This window comes from Miniopterus schreibersii (assembly GCF_964146895.1).
Source record: "Miniopterus schreibersii genome assembly, chromosome: 14".
Taxonomy (NCBI): domain Eukaryota; kingdom Metazoa; phylum Chordata; class Mammalia; order Chiroptera; family Miniopteridae; genus Miniopterus; species Miniopterus schreibersii.
In genome coordinates this window covers 23,657,054-23,669,665 of record NC_138114.1, presented here as the reverse complement: position 1 = coordinate 23,669,665, position 12,612 = coordinate 23,657,054, and the positions used below count along the sequence as shown (strand labels likewise).

The window sequence follows — 12,612 nt, the reverse complement described above, 5'->3', positions numbered from 1 at the left end:
CCAGTAATTCTATGATTCTAAATTTTAGAATTATTCATTAAAATTGCAGACAAAGATTTATCACAGTTATTTATAATCACACACAAATTAGAAACAACTACAATACCAAATTATTACGGAAATGGACTATATGATCAAATATTATGCAGCCATTTAAAACTGTTACTTACTACCCATGAGGAGAAATGTATAGTGTAAAAAATTAAGTAAAAAAAAAAGCAGGACCTACATTTTTAATGCACTCTTACCTAAAACTATGAATAAAAGAAAACAGAGTGCTAGCCAGTTTGGCTCAGTGGTGAGAGCGTCAGCCTGCAGAATGAAGGATCACGGGTTTGATTCCGGCCAAGGGGACGTACCTGGGTTGCAGGCTCGATTCCTGGCCCCACTCAGGGAGCATGAGGTAGGCAACAAATCAATGTGTCTCTCTCAGATCAATGTTTCTCTCCCCCACCCCCTCTCTGAAAAGCACTGGAAAAAATATCCTCGGGAGAGGATTAAAAACAAAACAGATATTTGTATCATGTTGCTTTGCTTCATTAATTAGTTTTCATATATATTTGTGTGTGTCAATAATCTTTAAGGTTTTCTATATATAAGATATTATCTACAAACAAATCATTTTACTTCTCCTTTCCAATTTAAATGCCTTGTTTTCTTTTTCTTATCTAAATGCTCTAGCTAGAAATTCCAGTACTATCTTGAATAGAATGTCATCTTGTCTTGTTCCCAATCTTAGTAGAAAAGCTACCAATCTTTCACAATTGAGTATGATGTTAACTAAGTAGAAGGATATAAAATGAACACATAAGCCAGTTGTATTTTCATACTCTAAAAACAAACAATTTAAAAATAAAATTAACAGAACGATTCAATTTAGAATAGCATCAAAAGGAATAAATTACTTAGGAATTAACTAAAGAGGTGAAAGACTTATATACTGAAAATTACAAAACACTGCTAAAAAAATTTAACCTTTATCTAACGAAAGGGAACTTTAGTTCCTGGCAAGGAGCGGGTCGAATTTAAATGCTGGCCGAATTTAAATGCTGTCTTTTAAAGGTTAATGACATAAATAAATGGAAACACATCCTGCATTTATGGATTAGAAAGTTTAATATTTATTAGCATGTTAATATTACCCAAAGCAATCTACAGATTCAATGTAAATCCTATCAAAATCCCAACATTTCTTGCAGAAATAGCAAAATCCTAAAACTCATATGGGACACAAAATAGCAAAAACAATCTTGAAAAAGAACCAAGCTGGAGGGCTCATACTTTGGGATTCAAAACTTACTATAAAGCTACAGTAATCAAAACAGTGTGGTACTGGAATCAAGACACACATATAGACTAAGGAAATAGCTCAGAAATAAATTCTTGTATATATGTTCAAATAGTTTTTGTCAACGGTGCCAAGCCATTCAATGGAGAAAGGACAAGAGACAGTCTTTTCTTCAACAAATGGTGCTGGGAAAACTGGATATCCACAAGCAAACAAAGGAAGTTGGACCCTTACCTAAAACTATAAACAAAAATTAACTCAAAACGGATCAAAGGCATACATGTAAGATCGAAAACAAAACTCTCAGAAAGATTCATAACATTGAATTTGGAAATGATTTCTAGGATATGACACCAAAGGCACAAGTAACAAAAGAAAAAACAGACAAATGGAACTTCATGAAAATTTTAAATATTTGTGCATCAAAAGATACTATCAACAGAGTAAAAAAAAGCAACCCACAGATAGGAAAAAAATGTTTGCAGGTTACATCTTATAAGGGATTAACATATAGAGAACCCCTAAAACTCAATAACATAAAAACAAACAACCCGATTCAAAAATGGGCAAAAAGTTTGAATACACATTTCTCCAAAGAAGATATACAAATGGCCAATAAGCACAAGAAAGATATTCAACACAACCAATCATTAGGGAAATGCAAATCAAAACCATGAGGACATACCACCTCACTCCCATTAGGATGGTTATCATAAAAAAATTAAAAATATCAGGTGCTGCTGCGAATGTAGAACAGAATTGCTGTGGGAAAATGTATGGAAATTTCTCAAAAAAATTAAAAACAGAATTACCATATGACCCAGCAATCCCCTTCTGGGATTATACCCAAAAGAATTGAAAGCATAATCTAAAAGACATGTATGTACACCCATATGCACGCAGTATTATCCAGAATAGCCAAGAGTTGGAAACAACACAAGTGCCCATCAGTAGACAAATGGATAAATACAATGTGGCATATACCCACAATGGAATATTATTCAACCTTATAAAGGAAATTCTGACACAGGCTACAACATGGATGAACCTTGCAGACATTGTGCTAAGTGAAATAAGCCTGTCACAAAAAGATAAATACTGTATGATTCCACTTACATGAGATACTTAAAGTAGTGAAAATCATAGAGACAAAGTAAAATGGTGGTTGCCAGGGGCTGAAGAGAGGGAATATGAGTACAGAGTTTCCGTTTTGCAAGATGGAATAAGTTCTATAGATAGATGGTTGTACAACAATGTAAATGTATTTAATGCTACTGAACTTTATACTTAAAAATGATTAAAACGAAAAGTTTTATGTCAAGAATATTTTTAGGGTAATTAAAATTTTTAAAAATCTGTGGTGGTGTCCAGCTGGTGTGGCTCAGTGGTTGAGCATCCACCTATGATGCAGGAGATCACAGTTTGATACCCAGTCAGGGCACATGTCCGGGTTGCAGGCTTGATCCCCAGTAGGGGGTGTGCAGAAGGCAGCTGATCCATGATTCTCTCATCACTGATGTTTCTCTCTCCCTTCCTCTCTCTAAAATCAATAAAGACATATTTAAAAAAAAAAAAAAATTGTGGTGGTGCCTGATCAGCACCAGAGTGTCAACCCAGGAACCAAGAGGTCACGGGGTTCGATTCCCAGGCAGGGCACATGCCCAGGTTTCAGGTTCGATCCCCAGTAAGGGGCATATGCAGGAGGCAGTGGATGGATGATGTATCTCTCTCACAGATGTTTCTATCTCTCTATCCCTCTCTCTTTCTCTAAAAACCAATAAAAACATTTTAAAAAAAGCTGTGGTAGAAAAAAAAGAAAGCAGAGAAATATTTTATAAAAACATATATCAAAGATGTAAGATGGCTAGTTGGTGGTGAAAGTAGAATGATTATGATGTTCTACTTTATATCATTTTCCAAATTTTTTACATTGTGTATATTTTCTGTGTGCATTAAGAAAAACTAATTTGAAATTTAAAAAGAGGTTTAATGATTAAGTAGTTTTGTGAGGTTAAAAGATTTTCAACACAAATTTCTAAAATTATTTAAAAAATTATTAAACTATATCCTACAGAAATTTTCTCCAAAATACTAAGTAATTTATGAATATACATTAGAAACTGACCTTGATTTTAAGAAAGGGCAAAGGTTTTTAAAGTTATGTTTATTCATTAAGTATGATACTGAGGCATACTTTTTAGTACTGCTGTTACTGCTTCCTGCTTTTGAGACTCTTCATGCAAAATTCACATAAATGTCATAAGAATAAAATAATTTTCTTACATTAATATCAAAGAAATATTTTAAAAGCCATTGAAACTTATTTCAGGTATTTGGTATAAATAATGTCAGGGTACTTTCAGATTTTTTAAACATAAATTAATTATTTAGAAGGATAGTTTTAGTTGCTAATAATTATAGTGCTTATACATTTTCTTTTTTAGTTCACGTTTTAAAAGTATGAGGAGATAAACGTTTAAAAAGGAAAGACGGAAGGAGAGAGGAGATGAAGTGAATTGAATTAATGGCATTTTTAACCAATTTTTTAGTTAAGGTTTATAAAATCAAAAAGCATGCTAGTCATGGTTTCAAAAACTACATTATTAACTTAGTCAACATACTCAACAAATTTTTTAAATCTACCATGGACAAAATTATCTTCATTTTGCTAGAGTATTCAAAGTATCCTATCAAAACCATAGCTTATAGATAGCATCTTTCACCTTTCAATATTATATTTTTCTTTTAAAAATGCCATTACCCTGGCCAGTGTGGCTCAGTGGTTGAGCATCAACCCAGGAAACAAGAGGTCACGGTTTGATTTTTGGTCAGGGCACATGCCTGGTTTGCAGGCTCGTCCCCAGTAGGGGGCATGCAGGAGGTAGCCGACTGATGATGTTTCTCTCTCATAGATGTTTCTATCTCTCTACCCCCCTCCCTTCCTCTCTCTCTAAAAACTCAATAAAAAACCATATTTTTAAAAATTGCCATTAATTCAATTCACTTCATCTCCTCTCTCCTTCCATCTTTCCTTTTTAAACATTTATCTCCTCATACTTTTAAAACGTTAACTAAAAAAGAAAATGTATAAGCACTATAATTATTAGCAACTAAAACTATCCTTCTAAATAATTAATTTATGTTTAAAAAATCTGAAAGTACCCTGACAGTATTTATACCAAATACCTGAAATAAGTTTCAATGGCTTTTAAAATATTTCTTTGATACTCATGTAAGAAAACTATTTTATTCATACATACACTGCATACCTATTATAAGCTAACCAATGCCAGAAAACAAGGATAACAATGGTTAAACAGATGTGGCTCTTTTCCTTATACAATTAATGATCTTGTTTAGTTAGCATGTTTCTTTTATAAAACTCTTCAAACTAACTGAGAATTTATTGTAATCTACCACATTTTCTTAAATGGAACATTTCCTGATATGAAGTAATTCTACCTGTTATCTGAACATGTAATTTCACATTAAATATCTGCTATTATCTACAATCCAAGGAAAATTATATGCTATCAAATGCTTTATAAAAAGTATTATCCTATCATCCACCTACAAAGTCCCACTCAGCAAAGTTGTTCCACACAAACCAGTCAACTTTTAGTATCCTTTAATCCAATTTATGTTTCCCCTAATGAACAGAATAAACTATTAGTGGACTAAATAGGCTGAAAGAATACTAACAAAAAAACACATAAAGCATTTGTGTTCTCTCTCCCTCTTTCAACATGACGGCCTCAGCAAAGAAAGAATAAGATGGGGAAGACTAAGTCCCTAACAGACTTTCTGGCTGAGGATGGAGGGACTGGTGGAGGAAGCACCTATGTCCCCAAACCAGTCAGCTGGGTTCATGAAATAGACAACCTGGAAGGAGATGTTTCAACCACTTGGCACAGTAATGATGCTGTGTATAGGGCACCTCCGACTGTTCTATTCTCCCCACTGCTCCACAGGTTGCTCAGGAACCCAATATTGACAGAAACTGTCTTCCCAAACTGCCACCCTACACTGCTTTTCTAGGGCACCTGCCCTATGATGTGACAGAAGATTCCATTAAGGAGTTCTTTAGGGGATTAAATACAAGTGCAGTCTGTTTTCCAAGTGAATCCCGTAATCCAGAGAGGTTGAAAAGTTTTGGTTACACTGAGCATGAGGGCCTGGATTCCTTGTTCAATCCCCTGAGCCTAAATGAAGAATCTCTAGGTAACAGGAGAATTTAAGTCGACATTGCTGATCAAGCACAGGATAAAGACAGGGATGATGGTTCTTTTGGATGAGATAGAAATCCAGATTCTGACAAAATACATACTCACTGGGGGCCCGTTCTGCTACAGACAGCTATGATAACTACCCATCTAGAAGAGGAGATGACAGCTTTGGAGACAAGTATCAAGATCATTATGATTCACACCAATACTGTGATGGGTACTGGCACAGTTATCATTACAGCCCAAGCCAGGATATGCATCGATACAGGGGGCCAGGATCGCTATGATGAAAGAGGCAGCAAAGACTATGATAGAGGCTATAATTCCAGGATAGGCAGTGGAAGAAGAGCATTTAGTAGTGGGTACCATAGAGATGACTAAAGAGGAGGCGGGGACCTCTATGAAGACCCATGACAAACATGATGGTTATTCTTGGAATGATTACAGGTGTTATGACAGGGGTCCCCCCACCCAAAGACCCAAACTGAATCTAAAGCCTTGGAGCACTCCTAAAGAAGATGATTCCTCTGCTAGCACCTTCCAGTCCAGTCGAGCAGCCTCTATCTTTGGAGGGGCAAAGCCTGTTGACACAGCTGCTAGATAATGAGTAGAGGATTGGCTACAGAAAAAGAGGAGAAATTGCAGCGTTAGCTGAATGAGTTAAAACTGGAATGCTGACCTTGAGAGAGACATCCAAGATGGTGAAGTGAATAGACTCAGGAACAGGAGAGGAAAAAGTTAAGGTCAGGAAGTGAGTCATCACAGACTGGGACCTCAGACATGTGTAAAGGAGAGAGTGTGAGAAGTCTCTAGAAAAAGAAACACCCAATAAGGAGGAAGACTGCCACTCTCCAACTTCTAAGTCTCCCAAACCAGAGTAGCCCTTAAAGGTAATGCCAACTCCTCCACCAAAGGAGAATGCTTGGCTGAAGCAAAGACTAACCCTCCTGCTCCATCTCAGAGTTCAGACACAGAGCAGCAAACGGCTACAAATGGGGGGGGGGGGGGGGGGAGAGCTCCAGCTCAACCATCTGAGGAAGGACCAGCAAGGATAGCAGATGAAAATAAAGTGGATGGGGTGAGTGTCCCAAAAGGTAAAAGTGGGAACTCCAGTCATGGTCCAAGAGATGGAAGAAACAAAGATCAATGGAGGGAGTCAGACAGCAAAGATGCAAAAAGGATCAAGACTCCCATTCTGAACCTGAGTAAACGAAACCTGAAGTAAATCCAGCTTCCTTCAGTTCTGCAAGCAAGTATGCCCCTCTCTCCATTAATGGTGAAGATGGAAACGAGGGAGATTACACTGAACAGACCTCTACATCCTGTGCTTTCTCCGAGTCTCTCTCCACCCTGGATCATTCAAGTGCAAATGAAACTGACCAGACAAAATAAAATTCACCATCTCCTGGAGACCTTTCTTAACTTTAAAAAACACATACACAGAAACATAAAATGAAGTTCTTTTGCATGCAGCTGTAGCCTTTAAAGTACTGAACTAACTGGAGAATTGCAAATATAGCCAGAGAGAAAGAAACATCTTTTAACAAAAAAGTTGTTCATTTTTATGACACACGCAGTTGCCTATGTGATTAGTCTATGAACCTCCATTTAGCAAAATGGCAATGACAGTGATGGCTGGACAGTAGAGCAGGTATGAAGAAAAGTGTAAGATTTCTACCTTTAATTATTACTGTCCTAATGTGGTATATATGAATTCTCAAATATTATCTGAATAAATTCTCCATCCTTGAAAAGGTTAGAAAAAACAAAGACACATAAAATTGTTTTAACAAAATGAAAGCAGTTATTTTGACATTTCTGTCAGATATGTCAGAACCTCTTCAAGAATATTAATCTATAATCAGCAAGATAAATCTAAACTTACATTCAGTTCTTGTTCTTTTAAAACAAACTGAAATGCTTAATAAAACAGAAAGAGATCTTACCAATGCAGGCCACTGAATCTGTTTGCTCTTTGATCCCTGAGTCTGGCTAGGGTCGTTCCTTCTGGCCCAGATTAAGTGGTATTCCACCAAAAAGGCTGAAAAATCTTCATAAACTCTAACCCACTCTCGTTTATCCCATTCAAGATCATCAAATTCCACATATACCTATGAAAAAGAAAACATAAAACTCCTTAAGCAATACAGAGTATGACATTTTAAAATATGTATAAGCCATAAAGTTGAATGAGAAAAGACATTAACAAATTCATTATTCAAATTAACATCTCTTAAAATCATTATTTAAGCAAACTATCGGTTACCACATTATAACCCCTACTTATTATGTAACAATATAAATCATAAGTTTATTAAGAAAAGCGATTTACACAATGTTAGTCAGTACAGACTGAACAATATCTATTAAAGACATACTAAAGCATTATGTAGATACAGATGATTCTAGAAGCAGAGGTTGGAAAACGTTTTCTATAAAGGTCCAAATAATAAATATTTTAGGCTTTGCAAACCATATGGTCTCTGTCACAACTACTTACTTCTGACTTTGTAGTATGAAAGCAGTCATAGGCAATATATGTAAACAAACGAGCTTGGCTTTATTCTAACAAAACTAATTCAAAGATAGGCAGCAATGCAAGGATAGTTCAAAGCATGAAAAATCAATCAATGCAATACACCACATTAACAGAATGAAAAACAAAAACATGATCATCTTAATTGGTACAGAAAAAAACATTTGACAAACAACACTCTTTCATGATTTTAAAAAAACACCTCAAACTAGGAATAGAAGGAAACTACCTCAACATAATAAAGATCATATTGAAAAACCCAAAACTAACATCATACCCAATGGTGAAAGACTGAAAGCTTTTCCTCTACACTAGGAATAAGACAAGGATGTTATATTTGGAAAACCAAAGCTGACACTTTTATAACTCATTCAGTCATTCTATCCCTTCTTGGCCCCTACTTTCATCCCTTTTCATTCATTCTCTAAAATTATCTTCTTATAGAACTGTCTTCTTGACTACATTATGAGTTACATTGAAGATAGTTTTGTTTTATCTTTTTCTTCAACCCATCTTTTGCTACATTATACATGAAGTGTTTTAGTTTCCATTTATTTAAATTTTGTTTGTTCTTCTGGCTTCTCTCAAGTTCTTCAGGATGTATATAACTCCCACTTTAATGCAAACTTAGCTTTGAACTCCTATAAGCAGTTATTTGTCACACAGTTTATATTATAATATGATCAAATATTACCCTATATTCTTCAAATATAATGAGAATGTCTCTAAATTATGGATGCAGATTCACTGAGGGTAGTGTCCAGTACAGCGCTGCACATGTATGAAAAGTGCTTAATAAATATTAAGTATCTTCTGACTCCTGCTATCATGGACTTTTAAACATGTAGACAAACTAGTAAAAGATACATTTGATTTTAAGGTCTTGTGCTGCTGCCCGTTAGAAAGCTAGTTAGATGTGCTTACCTATTAGAACTGGTAAAGACAGGAATACACCGTTCAAGGAGTTAATATGTTTCTAGTTATCCATACAAAGTCAGAAGCAAGAGCCCAAGTCAAGGAATAAGACTGTTGGCTTCTTCTAAAAATGCATCCTTAGAGGTTGAGATGAGGTCTATCTGGTGTTATGCAAACGTTTCAAACTATACAAATTTCTCCCTTCAAAATTTTAAAATTTTATAAGATTCTCATATTTAATTATATTGAGTTGTAGTATAAATGGGCTTTTGGAAACTCCAGAAAACTGAAGCAGAGACAATGTTCAGGTAAACTGAGGACTATCTTTGCTTTGCCTTCATGAACAATTATAATACTGTCTTGTTGACAAAATATTCCAGTCATGAAACTAAAAAGCCAAGGTTTATAGACACTGCCCAACATTCAATATAAAGTCTTCCAAATGCAAAGACCTACTGCTGACCAGAAGCCTCACCAGTAACATAAATAGTCGATTTAACACATATTTTGCAAAACTGTTGTATGCATTCTATACTGTATTCTTATACTAACATAAGCTAGAGAAAAGGAAATGTTATTAAAGTAAATCATGAAAGAATATGTTTACAGTATTTATTGGGGAAAAAAAACACCCATGTATGAAATGACCTGAACAGTTCAAACCCATGTCATTCAAGAGTCAACTGTAGTTGGAAATTATTATTTACCTATTGATTATAGGTAATGACTAATTCACTATTTACTGATAAATATCCCATTGCGTTTTATATTCAGTGGAAACTTTATAAATGCGGAATACAGGTACATTAAATTTACAATACACCAAGAATTTTCAAATACTTTGCTCATCCTATATTCAACATAATCTTATGAAGAAAAAATAAATAAAATTGTGACTGTATGTATAAAACTCATCTGGAAAAAAAAAGTTTTAGGAATATCTTAATGACCTATTCCCATCAGGATGAAGAAATGAATGTGATTAACTCCAAGGTTTCAAGATCCGTCATGTTACTCCAAAGTGTAAAATAGCTTTTAAGAGCCTTAACTGTAAAGTGGAAAAAATCTCTGTACCTGCCTATAATCACACAGTGAGTCCACTATAAATTAGACTTCTTTTATTCAATTTATATTTTAGCAATTTAATGGGTACATTTTAGAGTCTTCCATTTATTGTAGAATAAAATATTAAAACCTCAAAAAGGATATCGAACTATTCCCCTTACTTTCAAGCTTTCTATTAGCTTCCCATGGGACTAGGTTAAGTCTGAACTTACGCTGGTTGACAAGGCCCGAAAGATCTGTTGTCTGCGCTCTTCTGATCCTGCTACAATCCCTAGTCCCTTACTCTACAGATCAGTACCATGATTTTCTTCCTGTTCCTGAAACATATCATGCTCATTCAGCTCTCATAATAGAAGTAGAAGATAAATTTTGATTGCAATGACTAAAGTAGGGATAAAATAATGTTTGAAACCTAAAGCAATATCGAAAGAAAAGGAGGAGGACACCAAACTCCAGAGCCCTGGCTTTAACTCTTAAAAAAAAAGGTGAGTGTCACAGAGCTGGAAATATTGTCACCAGGAAACCCAACAGACTGCCTCAGGCTAATGTAAGTTGTCCTACACTTTCAAATGCACATTACTTATCCAAACTACATATACTTTTAGAAACTTCACAAATATGCTACAAAATACATTCTAAACAAGTATCAATTTAGTAAGACCAACAACGAATAAAGAGTGTGGAGAATTATTATTTACCATCCAAGACACTGAAGGTCTTAAATTCAGATGAGAAAGTTATATATAAGTGATTCCAAGGTGATATTATAGAATGGTAAAATGGTATTCAAAAGTCTGCACCATTATCTTCCAGGTCATATACTACAGTACAAAGAGCATATTCTCTAGAGCTGGAATACTGAGACCATGAATGATAAAGTTTCCCTGAGCCTCAATTTTCAAATTAGTAAAATAGAGGTAATTAATACTTCAGAGGGTTGTTGTAAGAATTAAACACGATAATATAAGAAAAGGACTCAATAAAGTAACTGACACATGTTGGCTTCATTTTATTCCCCCTTGACCTAAAAGTATGATGCATTTCATATACAAGAAAATGTTCAGCTAGAAATTTGTCACCATGGCGAAGATTGCATTGTATTAAAATGTTATAAAGCGAAAGGACACATAAAATGCAATTATTCAGAAAAACAACAAATTTAATTTTAAAAAGGACCATCAGAGAAATTGGTCAATCTCATTCTAAAATGAGAAGTGGGCTGGGGGAGAGTGAGAACATATGAACTAATATATATGTTTTTAATCCTCGCCCGAGGATATTTTTTCCATTGCTTTTCAAAGTGTGCAAGGAGTTGAGGGAGAAAGAGAAAAATATGGATGTGAAAGACACATAGATTGGATGCCTCTTGCATGTGCCCCAACCAGAGCCCTGGATCGAGCCTGCAACCAGGGTATGTGCCCTTGACCAAGACCCTTTAGTCCTCAAGCGGACACTCTAACTACTGAGCCAAACCAGCTAGGGCTGTACAATTTATCTTTCAAAAACAGATAAAGGAGGAGGACAACTGAGTAGTAGAGATAGAAGGCATCCAGAAATCCAGGAACCCAAGGGTGTTAACATGATAATTTGGGAAGGAGTATAATCAGAAGCAATAATATTTATAAAAATAGAATAGAAATTGGCCATATGGAGAATGTTTTCTTAACGTTAAATTTTAAAGTGACAAAGATGCAGCATATAGCAGTGAAAAAGAATGTCAACCATGTTAAGACTTGTTTTAAATCCATTTTTTAGGAAATTCAACCCAAAAGTATAAGTCATTGCTATTTACAAGTTGCAATGGACAGAGATCAATATGATACAGTTCTTGATCCCAGGGAAATGTAAATCTTATTTCAAAAGAATTGCAATAAATATTTAGATAGCAATCCTTATAAAAATAATACCATTATACAACTTTTGAAATTTAAGAAGTTTATAGAATACATGTATATACATTCTCTCAATTCATTTTTAACATCTAAATTGTCAGTGCAACCCTATAAAGTAGATATTAGGTACTTTTGATAGCTGAGAACGCAAGACCCAGAAAGACTGATTTACTGAACACAGTTAACATTTGGCAGAGCAAGAATTCAAACCTGAGCCTACTTTTATAATATCACATATAGCTCCAGAAGGAAATACTATTCAATAGTATTTGGATGGGATTTGGATTTGGATTTGGATTTGGATAGTGGAAAGGAGACCAAGAAAGCAAAAGTTAATTTTTAATTATTTAGATGTCAATAATTCCAGTAAGAAATGGGAGGAGATATTCCCTATGAAAGCATGACTCTAACAGTAAGAGTAATGTCTTATCAATATTTTATTTCTCAGGACCTGATATACTTTAGGAACTTAATAAATGTGAGAAAACTGAATAAATAAAGGTGATGAGTGAGAAACAATATGGCTATATAGTTGTCTAATGTCAGATTTTAAAAAGACATATGGAAGAAGGAAAAACGTAATTAAGAATATTTACAAATTAATATCAGAAACCTTCTAAGAATAGAAAACCAAACAAGCCCATTGGCTGCATAAATGTAAGAGGATGAACTAAGAAGAAATAAGAATAT

At 34.7% G+C, this 12,612-nt stretch overlaps 1 protein-coding gene and 1 pseudogene across 13 annotated transcripts in view; one reads left to right on the top strand and one right to left on the bottom strand.

Annotated features, from left to right (window-relative positions):
* JMJD1C (jumonji domain containing 1C) overlaps positions 1-12,612 on the bottom strand; it is a gene marked incomplete at its 5' end in the record, with an annotated part of 199,030 nt that overhangs the window by 125,172 nt on the left and 61,246 nt on the right. For all 12 annotated transcript variants that reach the window (XM_081157778.1, XM_081157779.1, XM_081157770.1 and 9 more), the window contains one exon: positions 7,461-7,625. Coding sequence is in view for 6 of the 12 variants with exons in the window: in XM_081157765.1 (XP_081013891.1) it covers positions 7,461-7,625 (165 nt within the window). The remainder of the gene's footprint in view (positions 1-7,460; positions 7,626-12,612) is intronic.
* On the top strand, positions 5,035-6,906 carry LOC308567224 (eukaryotic translation initiation factor 4B pseudogene; annotated as a pseudogene). The gene has a single exon. The product of its transcript is annotated as a eukaryotic translation initiation factor 4B pseudogene (transcript).